The following is a 14,098-nucleotide window of genomic DNA, read 5'->3' as shown; positions in this document are numbered from 1 at the left end:
AGAAAATAAGTGAACTTTTGTATACAGCATACCAGTTACCGTTAAGATTTATCACTGTTATCCTTCTTCATATTCATAACAGACAAAATGAATAACTTATTTACTTTTGAATCATTGTATACTTCACAACAGCCTTATGCAAATTTCAGAATTCGAAAATGATGTGTGCTACAAATAAATTCAACGATATCTCCATATAAGTAGTATATGGTGTGGGTCAGACATAGAATGTATTTTGGCAGAAGACCGATGAGGAAAGAACTGAAATGAAACGCAAACGTCTGGAAAATGCATGAGCAATGGAATAAGAGAAGAAACAGTGAAGATTGAAACAATTGGTTGTTAATTTGCAAATTGACTGTTCATTGTTTGGTAATCAGAATTTATTGAGATAGTCTGTAATCTTTGCTTAAATACATTCGATTGTCCCCAACTAGTGTTTTGTTCACTACAATAGTATAGGAAGGAAGTTATGAAGCAATTTTAATCTCAAGGTTTAATTGAAGATAAAGAGAGTATACACCTACGCCATTGTGATTGATTCTTAGCCATGTCACCTAGAGTCTCCAACCATTGGTTACGATAGTCACGCAGACCCCGACCAGGTAGTCTGCATCTGCCAACATGGCTCAGACTAGAAGTTAGTGACTTCAAGCACTGATGCACTGATCATCAGCTTGTATTTTTTTCTACTAAATATTAACATGGTTAACTTCAATGAAAGTGGCTTGACACATCAGTAAATAAATATTGTATTTCTATTTTACAATAAGAGAAACTAACATGTTCTAAAACGTTATGATAAGCTGTGCGTATTATCGTTTATATCAAATATCTTTTGTAATCCTTTTCGTAGCGCTGTTAAAAAGTCTTTTTTAATTTACCATTTTTCTTCAAAAGTAAACCTAATGACGTAGATTGAAACACATGCACGTACAATTAGTAATGAATCAAACAAATAACAATTATAATAATTGTTTATTCGCAAGATTATCTATCCTTTAGTTGGAAGATGTAAGAGAACTACGTGTCGTATGACTTGCTGTGATAAAAAATCAATTCTGCATAATTGCGTCAAATGACTGTGATATGTTTTTCCTTAGTGAGAAAGAAAATTCACAACATAAGAGAATGATGGTGATAGTAGAATTCGTAATGTGTGTAATGTATCAATTTTTCTCATTTAAATTTAGGTTGATAGCGAATGATGATTATTTATCAAAAAGAAACAATTCCAACTGTACTACGACACAGTGCTTCTGTAATACCACTCAACTATTCCATATGACCTTAAACTGGTCAAATTATTTTAACTAATTCAGGGATTAATATTATGCATGTTTGGCATCTATGGATACCAGTAAGTTCAACTTTCAGTTTGGACTATGCATAGAAAATGATGTTGGTTGGGATACAAATGGATAAATTTCTTGTTTTTTAGTATTGATAAACATAGAATGCTTTTGAAGAAAAACAAAGACAAATCAGCGAAGAACATTTTATTTTTGATAACACAATTGATTACTTTAACTATAGAATCATTTACAAAATGTAATACAGGCACCTTATTCAAGAGATTCCTATGCCATGATTTTCGTGACAACACTAGTTACTTAATTTTTCCATTAACTTTACATCTTGAAAGCTGATAAATGCAATCCAGAATCAGAAATATATAATCCCACCTGACATAAATATTCAAAAGTGACTTATGGAGGATAATGTCTTTTGTGAAGAAATCTACTTCAATCAACAACTATGATACCCCTGTAATCCAGTTATTATTGTTGTTATTTATTTATCTTATGTATGTACCTTGCCTTTATGTGAAATAGTACCAGTGATAAATACGTAGTAAGTTAAAACCAGTTGTAATGATCATAAACTGCTTTTTATTAACTATGCAACCATGAATGAGATTAAAAAAAGTACTGAAGTTGTCAAATCTAGCCCAAGTTATCTGTAATTAAGACATTTTAAACAACCATGTTTTGTTTCCTAGGAAGACTACATAGTTACTATTCTTTCAACGCTAGTTCTATATCCAATCATAATAAGCTATCGTCAGTACCACGCAAAGTTCTCGACAAACTGTAGGTAAATCGAACAAAAGATTAAGTAGATGTCAAACGTCGAGATCAACAATCTGGGTTATGTAAGTACGGTTTAGTACAGAACTGGTTGTAGATCCTCGACCAGAAGCGTATGTCCCAGGAACAACAATGGGGTTAAAATTTATTGTAAGTCATTTCGAAAATTTACTCATTAGTATAAGCCACACTCTAAGCGTGAGGATTAATTAAACCACTCGGTTGCCCGAACCGAAGTAGATGGAGGTGGGTTCGAAGCTGGTACTTAGTGCCTGAATGTTAAACGCCTTAATCAAAAATAAGATCACATATAACTGTATGTCAAGAAACATATGATGACAAACGGAGGATGTCATTAGTCGAATTTTCAAAAAGTACTCTTATAAGTATAATTCAGTAACACGAGCCCAGTGTTACATTAATATACCATTTAACTAAATTGGTGTTGTCTTACATTCATTCCAGTCAAGGTCTCCAAGGGGTCAAACACTAAAACAGAATGAATCGAAACAACATACAAATCTCACTAAGTATCAGGAACAAATTTCACGAGAAATTTTGTCTAAATTTTAATAAAGAGTTACGCGCTAAGTTTAATGAAAAATGTTAAGAAAGAAATTATACTTGTGAACAACCTTAGTGGTTGAAGTTTAAATATGGATCCAATGTTTCTCTCGGTTGTTTAATCCGAGTTTCTTCAGTAGGAATAATAAAACATCATAATTGACAGATATGAATGTTTTTGTCACTAACTGACTTCGTACTAAACGAATTGTTCTATTACCAAGGTCACAAGAGGGATCGGATCCATTAACCTCAAACTATTTTTTTTTGACTGTTTGGTTGAAAGGAAACAACAACTTTTTGAAAATTAATATATTCTGAAAGCCAACACCTAGGAAACACCTACATTGCAGTTCACAACATCCCCTATCTATCGAGATTACAGCTTCTAAGAATCTGCGATTCTTCACAGAACTGGAAGACAAATAAGCTGAGTAGAATTTGGTTTTATCAACTTTGATGGCGAATAATTATCCTAGGGACTTTATAAGAAGAATAATTAAAAAGGAAATTGTTATATCCCGAAGAGAATTATGATGACTTTTGAGAACTACACATGGACCAATACTATGTGTGTATTTTTATTGTATGACTGTTAACTAACTAAACTATTCATATTCATGTCCCTCTTATTATAAGCTTTATTTTGACATATGAATTATTATACGATTTACCATTCTTGAGTTATCCCCAGTCCTTTAATTACTGTCTCCTACATTCACAGCCACATTTGGCTAAATCTTGTACAAATGTTTCCTATTTTATGGTACGATGTGGCCTGTCTGGTTGGTATATAAACCCAGTATGTTTGGAATAAATGATTCATATTGCAGAGGCTGTTATTGGTGTTTTAGACTTAACTGGCTGGGTTAGGCAGAAAGCAGGACCGACAAGTACTCTAGACTACTCGTACAGGTTTCGTGCGTCATTGGTCCGATCGATAATTCACTGCTCTCCAACTGGCGGCATCGTCACATTATATATTAACTGGGTACGCAGACTACAAGATATGACAATCGCCGGCACAAGTTATAACAGAAATTCAAAAAGATATCCAGAAAGATAAACAAAAAAAGAATGCATTAATGTGGTGATCACCCCATATCTCAAAGGAACTTTGGCATAAATCGGGAGAATCTTGAATCATCACAATATAAGAGCATTTTTCCGAATGAACAATACTCTTAACCATACACCAGCAAGAGCCAAAAACACGATATCAAGAGAAGAACAACTGTATTGTATCTATGCAATCAAATTTAATGATCAGTGCTACATATATAGGTAAAACATCGCGGCAGTTGAGTGTGGGAATGACGGGACACAAACTTTGCTTGAAGCGTATTCCTAAATCTTTAGATCTTTGAAAACTATAAAACAATTAGGATGCTAGCACTACATTCAACAGAATCTGAACATACAGTTGACTTCAATGTAACAAGAATGCTTTAAGAAGCTTTCGGTTCGTATAAAGGAGGATCAACGGCTGACCCCCTGCGTATAAAGGGAAACCAAAATGATATGAATAAAAGAGATGGAAAGCAATTATCTGTACCATTGTAACTGATAACTACTAAATAGATCTGAATTTGACCTTGCTACTCCTAATTCGTCTCATGTTTTGTAGACAACAACGGTATATTTTCATTCGTTCCAATCCATTAATCTGTTCGGATATAAAACGAACACCAGCTTGCTTAGCATAATAACACAAACCTACATGTATGTGTTTACTTATTGTCATTCCACGCATCCTGTGACAAGTTTAGTTGATTATAATATCCATCAGATTGTTTAGTTATATCAACAATCATAACCTGAGGTCAAATATGGTTAATAATTCTTTCTCACGTCAAATTTACGTACATACACATACATACTACTTATCTTACATAAATTTCTCTAAAATTCACAGCACATGACTAATACCCACACTACAACAAACTCTCATGATTATTAACAATGCTTGGACAATTCGCTTAGTACAAAGTCAATTTGTAAACGAAATAGTTATATTCGATAATTTTGATGTTTGATTATTTCTACTGAAGGAACTTGAATTAGACAGCTGAAACATTGGATCCATATTTGAACTTCAACTGCTGAGATTATCTACAAATGTAACTTTCTTTCTAATGTCTATCAAAAGAAATTTCAAAGTTCCGTGACAATATAAATAAGATTTAGATTATAACAGGAATTCGACAATCAAAAACCATTGTATAGGATACTCTTTCATACTAGAAAACATTCGACAAAAGATATACAAGTAGGGTTTACCTTGCGAGTTAAAATTTGCTTCCGTTCTTCTTTAATCTTATTACGAACCTCTTCGGTGTCCACTGAAAGGTAAAGTAACAATAAACTTAATTAATAGAAGAGTAATAAAAAAACGAAAACATTTTTACGCATTCTTAATAACAGAATCTTCATTGAATAAACCGAACTTTTGCACGAACAAGTACATAAAAAGTCATGTTGATTGATTAGGATAAACATATTTAAAAGATAACAATAGTGGGCAATGTTTGAACATGTTACAGTAATGAAGGCCAACTACTTACATAAACACAATATTTCAAAGGAGTGTAAATATATACATAAATGCTAAAGATGAGATCTTCACCAAGTCATTTGGTCTGTTTACTAGTTTTAATTATCTGACCGTGAAGTCATAATTGTCATATTTCTAAACAGTGACAATAAACATTATTAATGAATGTCATCAAACTGACTATGAAGTATACAGGTTTTTCGAATACTAATAGTTGGACATGATTTATGTCAATGCGCAGAGTCTTCAAGTTAGATTCCAGACAAGTGACGAGTCCCGTAGGGAGACGAAACGACTTTTCAACACCCTCTGTTTTCCGATGTTTGTCTAGCTAGAGTCAATCAATTGTTCAAAGTATATATATATATATATAGGAGGTCCCATCATTTCCGTCAACAAATTTGTTTTTAGATTATTTATTAATAGGAATTAAACCATTATTGTCACTCTTTTCCCGAGTACCAGCTGGTAGAGAAAATCGTCCGTTATTTGGCTAAGCAGATAACGGTATCCCAAAATTTTTAGTAAATAATATGTTATGCTAACGCATCACTATAACTGTCAAAAATCTTGTCTTATCAAGCATAAAATTTCTTGTGATCAAATACACATGAAAATTACCGTGAAGGATATTTTTCTGTTTCAATTCATCAGTTGTAGGACGTTGATTAAGTCGACGCTCAAGTGACGCTTCAATATCAATCCGCAGTTCAGCACGTGCTTCCAAAGTGGTACTCGGAATTATATTTTTAGATATCAGATCTTCACGACAAGGTCTACAAGCTAAAAAGCGATTGATATGATCAGCTCGTTTTGTCCACATATCTTTATGCGTTTGACGAGCCTTGATAAGTGAAGTGAGAGTTTGGCTAGGTGCGGATAGATTGTAAGCATCTTCTTCATCACTATCAGCAGAATTGTAAAAAACAAAACGACAATCTTTGCCAAAAGGATAAGCACGGCTAGATAAATGTGAGTATTTCAGTGTCTGACTGATAGTAGGTATGGTCTCAGCCGCTTTCGTATCGTTAGTTGGACTTGGTGATGACGTTGATGATATATGAGTAATTTTTGAAGTTGACAAGGTTGGTGAAGGACTGAATGTAGTAATTTTAACCGAATTCGAAGAGTAAATACCATCAGTTTCACATCCAGCCACTTTATTACAATCAGTGAGAGTCACACACGTTTCAGTGGTAGGATTTTCAGAAGATCTTGGGAAGTTATCAACTTCTTGAAAAGAATGAATGAAAGATTGTGAGCTTTCTGAGCATTTATCAAGAGATCTGGACATGCACAACATTGGGTTTGGAGAAGGTTTCATTTTATTGGGGGAAATGTAAAGATTCGAAACTGGTGAGTCATAATGGATATTTTCCGTAGAATCTGATGGAAATACAGATTTAGGATCTGTCTCATTGTTCACAAGATGTCCTATCAAATACAAATCTGATTTAGATATGGGCACAACCATCACATTGCAAGCGGCGGACGAAGTCTTCACAGTTCTCTTATTGTAACAAACTGCGTTTATTCTAAAAGCGTACAAGACAGTAATGCAATGAATAATGTACAGTGTTGTTTAAAAGTTACTGCAATACGGAGTATTGTAAACGATGAATAATTGGTTTAGGATTATGTTCCATCTATCATATGAAGGTTAAAATATAGTAAAAAATATCCAGTTAATTTAAAAACTCACACTACTGTCTAATGCTTAGACCGTTATGAATAATAGATAGATTATTATCCACAGAGCTCTAGAACTGGCATCATTCAAAACAAAGTAGGAGGGAATCACAATGAATGTTATCCAATGTTATGCACCCACCAATGATAGCAACGACGACATCAAAGATCAGTTCCACTTGAAGCTGCAATCAATCATAGCTAGGCGCTCAAGAAAGGACCTCACCATCCTAATGAGAGATCTAAATGCTAAAGTCGGAATGGACAACACAGGATATGAAGATATAATTGGACGACACGGACTGGGAGAGAGAAATTCAAATAACGAGAGATTTGCAAATCTATATGCATTCAACAAATTGGTTATAGGCGGCACAATATTTCCACACAAATGCATACATAAAGCTATATGGATATCACCGGACCACACCATGGAGAACCAGATAGATCATATTTATATCAACAAAAATTCCGAAGGACCATGTAAGATGTGAGAACAAGGAGGGGAGCTGACATAGCTTCAGATCACCACCTGTTTGTTGTCAAGATGAAACTCAAGCTAAAGAAACACTGGACAACTGGGGGAATAGCATTACAAAGGTTCCATACAGCCTCTCTTCAAGATACTAACAAACTCAATGAATTCGAGACAACTCTCAACAAAAGGTTCCAAGTCTTACAAGATCTACTGAAAGAACAAGAAACTGCGATGGAGGACAACTGGAAAGGGATCAAAGAAACACTAACTTCAACGTATCAGGAGGTTCTGGGTCGAAAGAAACATCATCATAAGGAATGGATCTCTATTGGAACCCTGGACAAGATTCAAGAAAGGAAGAACAAGAAGACAGCAATTAATAACAGTCGAACGCGAGGAGAGAAAGTCAAGACACAAGCAGAGTATGCAGAAGCAAACAAGCAAGTGAAGAAGAGCATTAAAGCCGACAAGCAGAAATACATAGAAGGACTAGCAACTATTGCGGAGAAAGCTGCAAGAGAAAGGAATATGAAACAACTATATGATACAACGAAGAAACTAGCAGGGAAATATAGTAAACCGGAGAGACTCCTCAAGGACAAAGAAGGAAAGACAATCACAGTGGTTCAGGAACAGAGGAAAAGATGGGCAGAAAACTTCGAGGAACTGCTGAATAGACCAGCTCCATTGAATCCACCGGACATCGAAGCAGCACACACAGACCTTCCTATAGATGTCACTTTACCAACGATCGAAGAAATCAAGATGGCCATCAGACAAATCAAGAGTGGGAGGGCGGCAGGACCTGACAATATACCAGCTGAAGCACTGGAATCAGGCATTGAAGTAATTGCATGTATGCATTACCTTCTATTCAAGAAGATATAGGAGGAAGAACAAGCACCGACGGACTGGAAAGAAAGATATCTCACCAAGATACTAAAGAGAGGAGATCTCAGCAAATGTGGGAATTACAGAGGCATCAGTTTGTTGTCAGTACCAGGAAAAGTTTTCAACAGAGTGTCGCTCAACCGGATGAAAGACACAGTAGATGCCCAACTTCGAGATCAACAGACTAGATTCCGTAAGGATCGGTCGTGCACAGACCAAATTGCGACACTACGGATCATCGTAGAACAATCAGTTGAGTGGGATTCGTCACTATACATCAACTTCATTGACTATGAGAAGGCGTTTGACAGTGTGGACAGGAAAACCTTATGGAAAGTTCTTCGACACTATGGAGTTCCTGAGAAGATCGTCAACATTATCCGGAACCCATACGATGGACAACAGTGCAAAGTAGTGCATGGAGGACAGCTGACAGATACATTTTCAGTACGGACTGGAGTCAGACAAGGCTGTCTACTCTCCCCCGTCCTTTTTCTTCTGGTGACTGATTGGATTATGAAAACCTCGACATCTGAGGGGATGCACAGAATACAATGGACATCTCAGAATCAATTAGACGATTTGGACTTCGCAGATGACTTAGCCCTCATATCCCATACACTCAGTCAGTCAGTCAGTCACAACGTAGAACTTCGTACGTACGTACATCAGTTCGAGTTGCCATACCAAATTAGCACAGAGATGAAGCTGTCGATTCAAATCCTATAGTGGTAGAAGTAGTAAGAGTATAATCATTATGTGAAAGATTAGGGTTTGAAGATGTTATTGAAGGAGTATAATACAGTGAAATAAATTTGGGAAGAGAAAAAAAAGAAAGGGACATGAACAATTCAGAAGAGCAGAATTTGGGAGAACACAAAGAGTGGATGCACCTTCGTCATTGCAAACGATTTTGAGCCATGTCATTCAAGGTCTCTAACCATCGGTTGCTATCATCTCGCGAATCCCAACCAGGTAGTCTACACCTACCAACATGGCTCAGTCCACTTGTCAGTGACTTCATCGATTTGTGCCACGTCTTGGCCTGGCCGCCCCTAGCTTTCTTCCAACCTACTCCTACACCATGGAACATTGCACGTCGGGACAGTCGGTGGTTGGGCATACGTAACACGTGTCCCATCCATCTCAACTGATGAAGTTTCACTACTTCATCAATCGATTTGCCATCATTACCTAGTACCCGTTTCCTAACAACTGCATTACTTACCCGGTGGTCCCAGGATATACGACCAATGCTTCCAAGACACCTATGATCGAATACTAGTAGCCTACGAATATTCCCTTCTTTTACCAGCCATGTTTCACTGCCATAAAGTAAAACACGGCAAACTGCTGCGCAGTAAATCCGTCCTTTGGTTGCTAGACAGATATCTCGCCTACGCCATAAATGAAGCGAGTTGGAAAAAGCTAGACGAGCCATCTGTATCCGTGCTGAGATTTCGTCACACACCAGACCACAAGGGCTGATGAGACTCCTAAGATAAGTGAAGCGGTCAACACGCTCAACTAATCCACTCCCAATCATTAGTTTGGGTGTCGATGCAACCCAATCCTGGAGTAACATTTTGCATTTTGAGGGAAGAATCGCATCCCGAACATGCCTGCATTGTTGCTTATAGTAGTCAGAAGACTGCACCTTGTCAGCATGTTCACCGAATAGAAATATGTCATCGGCATATCCTAAGTCAATAAGTGAGTCTCCTGGTAGAAGTTCAACTCCTGGAGATTTAGATGAAGAAAGTGTTATCTTTAAAAGCATGTCAACGACAAAGTTAAACAAGAATGGAGAGAGTGGACAGCCCTGACGAACGCCACTTGAGGTAATCAATTCTGATGACTGTTCGCCATAAGCTCTAACTCGACCAATTGTGTTCGAGTAGAGAGACTATAAGGTTAATGTACTTCTTTGGTACTCCCTTCAATGACAAACACTGCCACAGAACCTCACGATCAACAGAGTCAAATGCCGCCTTAAGGTCGGGAAATACCACTATGAATGTGTGTTCATGTTCTGAGACCTGACGTAGAGTGAATATCTGGTCTATGCAACCACGTCCAGGTCGAAAACCAGCCTGGTTTTCTCTAGTCTGCTCTTCACCAGCTTTGGTTAGGCGCCTAAGTATTATTGAAGCTAATATTTTAGACACTATATTAGTCAAACTGATTCCTCTGTGATTGTCACAGGAAGACTTTTGTCCTTTCTTATAGACTGGCACAATCAGTGATTGGGACCAGTCAGACGGAATTACGTCCAGTTCCCAGATTCTACCTAAGACTTCAGTCAATCTCGCTGCTAGTACTGGACCACCATCCTTAAAAATCTCAGGAGTAAACCTGTCAGGGCCTGCTGCTCTCCCTCGCTTTAGATTTCCTATAGCTTTTTCAACCTCGCAGAGGGTTGGAGGACTTACATCAATTTGCTATTCAGGACGACTGGGGATCGTGGGTAACTGAAGTGTGGCTGAAGGCCAGTTGAACTGGTCCCTAAAGTGTTCTGCCCATCGATCCAATCTCCTGGATTGAGAATGAATGACATGTCCATCTTTATCTGAAATAGTTTCACTGATACTTGGGTTCCTAATACCGGTTTCTTTAACGAGTCTGAATAGCTGTCTACTGTTACCTATTGCCGCTGCCTTTTCCATCTCTCTCGCTTTCGCTACCCACCACTGTTCGCGATCAATGCATAGGCTTCATGTTAGCCTTCGCTTAAGCTGACTCCCCTCTTCGTTATGTTCAGAGCCAGATGAAATGAGTTTTCGAGCATCTATCAGTGTGGTAGATGCTGCCGAGATCCATTGTTTCTCTCTAACCCTATGGTTTGCCGTACTAGCAGATATCACTGTTGTTTCCACAGCTTTTCGGATGTCATTCCACGCTGCCTTGGGGTGGGCACAACTTACATGGCTGCCTAATTGTTTTTCCAGTTGTTCCTGAAATATATTTTTAGCTTGCCTATCATTAAGTAGAACCCTAAGAGGTTTCCCTGAAGTGTCTTTCCTACGTCCAGTAACACGCAGACAGATACGAGATCGCGCTAGAGCATGATCTGAGTCAAAACATGTGCTCCAGAATGAGCGACACTCTTCTATTGAGCCCTTCCATCGGAGGCTGATAGCGATGTGATCTAATTGGGTCCAACGTTGGGACGAATCCGGGGGTCGCCATTTCAAAAGATGTTTTTCCTTATGCTTAAAGTTGGTATTTGCAAGAAATAGGCAGTTATCTGAGCACAGCTGCAACAGACGGTCGCCATTATCTGTTCTTTTTGCAACGACACCGTAAGATCCACCCAGGTGTCTTTCCCTTTCACTTAGTTTACCTACTTGAGCATTAAAGTCACCTGCCACTAAAGTACTAGACTTTCAACAAATAGGACACTGATATAAAGGTTATTCTCCTTCACAGCTTAAGAGTACTGGATCTAAATCTCAGAAGAAACGGAAAACTCTGAATGCTGGTACATCCACCTAACGAGTTCCAAATACGATAAGATGTACATCCCGGTTTCAAATGCGTAAGAAAACCATTGAAATCATAAAGCGATCTGAGTTAGGCCACCAAAAAAACCTGGAAGCATTGGACGGCTGTTTCATAATGTGACTCCTTAAAAGTGAGAATTCACGATCCCATACGCGTAGATCGAACCCAGCGCCTTCGGTTTCGCTTAACCTATAGACCACTGAGACGGCATTCAGTGGCGTAAAAGTCTAATTTCAACCGGTCCATGGCATCACGCGAATATCTTTCACTGTCTAAAGTAGGTAACTGCCTCATATCCGACACAGATTAGTTTCATCGGTCACAGCTCTTCACTAGAACTCCGGAGATTTCCTCTGACAACTAGTCACTATTAAGCACATTATGATTTTCTGTATGGGGTCGTGAAGATTGCTGAATTTCATTGTTGGTGGTCTAAATAAGAACGGTTTATGATTTCAGTGAAATTCAAGAATCGCCACAACCCCATACTGAAAATCTGTAAGAAAAAATTTAGATTTTTAAAAACTAATTATAGTCTATCAAAACAAAATTATGAAGCGGTCTGTAAACTAACATAAACCAAGCTACTAATAGATTCTATCTAGCAGTTGTCCATTAGGTGTTAGTTTAATTATGAAATCCTTCAAACTATGTTCAAATCCAAAGCTTTGAGTAAACAAACTAATTGAGTGGGAATGTGATATGTATCTCCGATTGCTTCTGATTTATTTATGCCCTATATTGATTCGTAGATTTTCGCCAGTACCATTAGACGAAGTATCTGGCTCAGATATATAGATAACAACACATTTGTCATCATTAAAAAGACTCTCCTCAGATATTTCTTTATACTAATAAACACTATTTCAGATCACATAGAACTCACTTTCGGAATGGAAGATAAGTATAAACAACTACCATCTTTAGGCTGTATGTTTAAAATAAATCTTAGTGGAAATCTAAATTTAACCATATACTGAAAACTGGAACATTCAGATCGCTACATTGATTTCAATTCTGCACATCCATTCGGTGCAAAAATTTTCACTAGTACAAAATCTGTTCAGAAGAGTAACCAGGACCATTACCTTAAAAGATAAGATAACAGACCACATCTTTGTGTCGTTATTTTGTTATTAAACTGCTATTAGTTATCCTATATCTTACGAAATTAATGAAATAATATTTCACGAAGCGTGCATCACTAAACTAATTATGAGAAATCTCAATTTCTATACGGTTCGAAGATTACCAATATGATTCATTAATGAAACAATTAAAGATGAGTTGATGCAAAATACAAAAGATCTATATGATATTTTGATAACAATTAGAAATTTGACTGGTTTCTATGCAAACCTTATTTAATTACTATCACTTTTCAGGAAAAATCTAGTATCATTGTGACAGCAGCATATAAACCATAATGACTTCAAAATGATTGGAATAAATGAGAATATTATATGAACAAAATTAGTCTAACTTCCTAATGAAAACATACAATGCAGCATATATCTTAATTAAATATAAATACACCATAATAAACAAACTGAAAAACTTAAAAAAGAATAGCAAAACAGCTTAATTACTTGGATTTATCGATAGTTCTTTGGTTAGATATTTCAGAAACGCGAGTTAAAACATTTTGGCTAACCGGTGTCAATTGAGGATAGGTTACTTGGTGACTTGTTATATATTTTTTTATTCTATTTAACTTTTTAAGAAATTGAGGAGATTGAGTCATTAAGCGTTGGTTGGTACTCGAAGCCAACTCAGTATTCTGCCCTCCGACATAAGTATTCAATTCAGTCATGGGATTACGGGTTTCGGTGAAGTGGGATTGAGTTACAGAAGTCTGAATAACATATCATAATCGAACTAAAATAGAGCTTACAGAATAACCAGGATTAACATGCGATTCAAGGTGAACTATTGGATTGGAGCATTTTTCTGGTTGGTAGTTGCTTTCGGGAGAACATGATTCTAAAAAGAAAAAGAAAAAGCACTCAAATCGTACTACTCTACAGAATATGATACATAACTAACAAAAATTTATCACCGAAGAGGAAACTTGATGAAAATTTATTTATCGTAAGTCAGTCACTGAAAAGAAAAGTCCATAACAAGCAACTACATGTAGATTTATGCAAAAGGTCGTGAACCTAATCTATTAGGTAAGGATTACTGATACATCGATATATCAATAGAATGGTTTAAGAGCCATGATCCAATGGTAGAGAGTTGACTAACTAGACATGTGAATTGCAGCTTAACAAAATTAACAAGTGGAAGGAGATAATACAAAAATAGTTATCATTATTAGGCTCA

At 36.8% G+C, this 14,098-nt stretch overlaps 1 protein-coding gene across 1 annotated transcript in view; it reads right to left on the bottom strand.

Annotated features, from left to right (window-relative positions):
* Smp_168130 (phosphatase and actin regulator, putative) overlaps positions 1–13,583 on the bottom strand; it is a gene marked incomplete at both ends in the record, with an annotated part of 21,736 nt that extends 8,153 nt beyond the window's left edge. The window contains 3 exons of the mRNA XM_018791913.1: positions 4,935–4,996; positions 5,830–6,743; positions 13,360–13,583. Coding sequence (XP_018645016.1) covers positions 4,935–4,996; positions 5,830–6,743; positions 13,360–13,583 — 1,200 coding nt within the window. The remainder of the gene's footprint in view (positions 1–4,934; positions 4,997–5,829; positions 6,744–13,359) is intronic.
* Between the last annotated feature and the right edge of the window lie 515 nt (positions 13,584–14,098).

This window comes from Schistosoma mansoni (assembly GCF_000237925.1).
Source record: "Schistosoma mansoni, WGS project CABG00000000 data, chromosome 1 unplaced supercontig 0034, strain Puerto Rico, whole genome shotgun sequence".
Lineage (NCBI taxonomy): Eukaryota > Metazoa > Platyhelminthes > Trematoda > Strigeidida > Schistosomatidae > Schistosoma > Schistosoma mansoni.
Note: the sequence above shows the minus strand (reverse complement) of the source record. Positions and strands in the feature narration are given on the sequence as shown.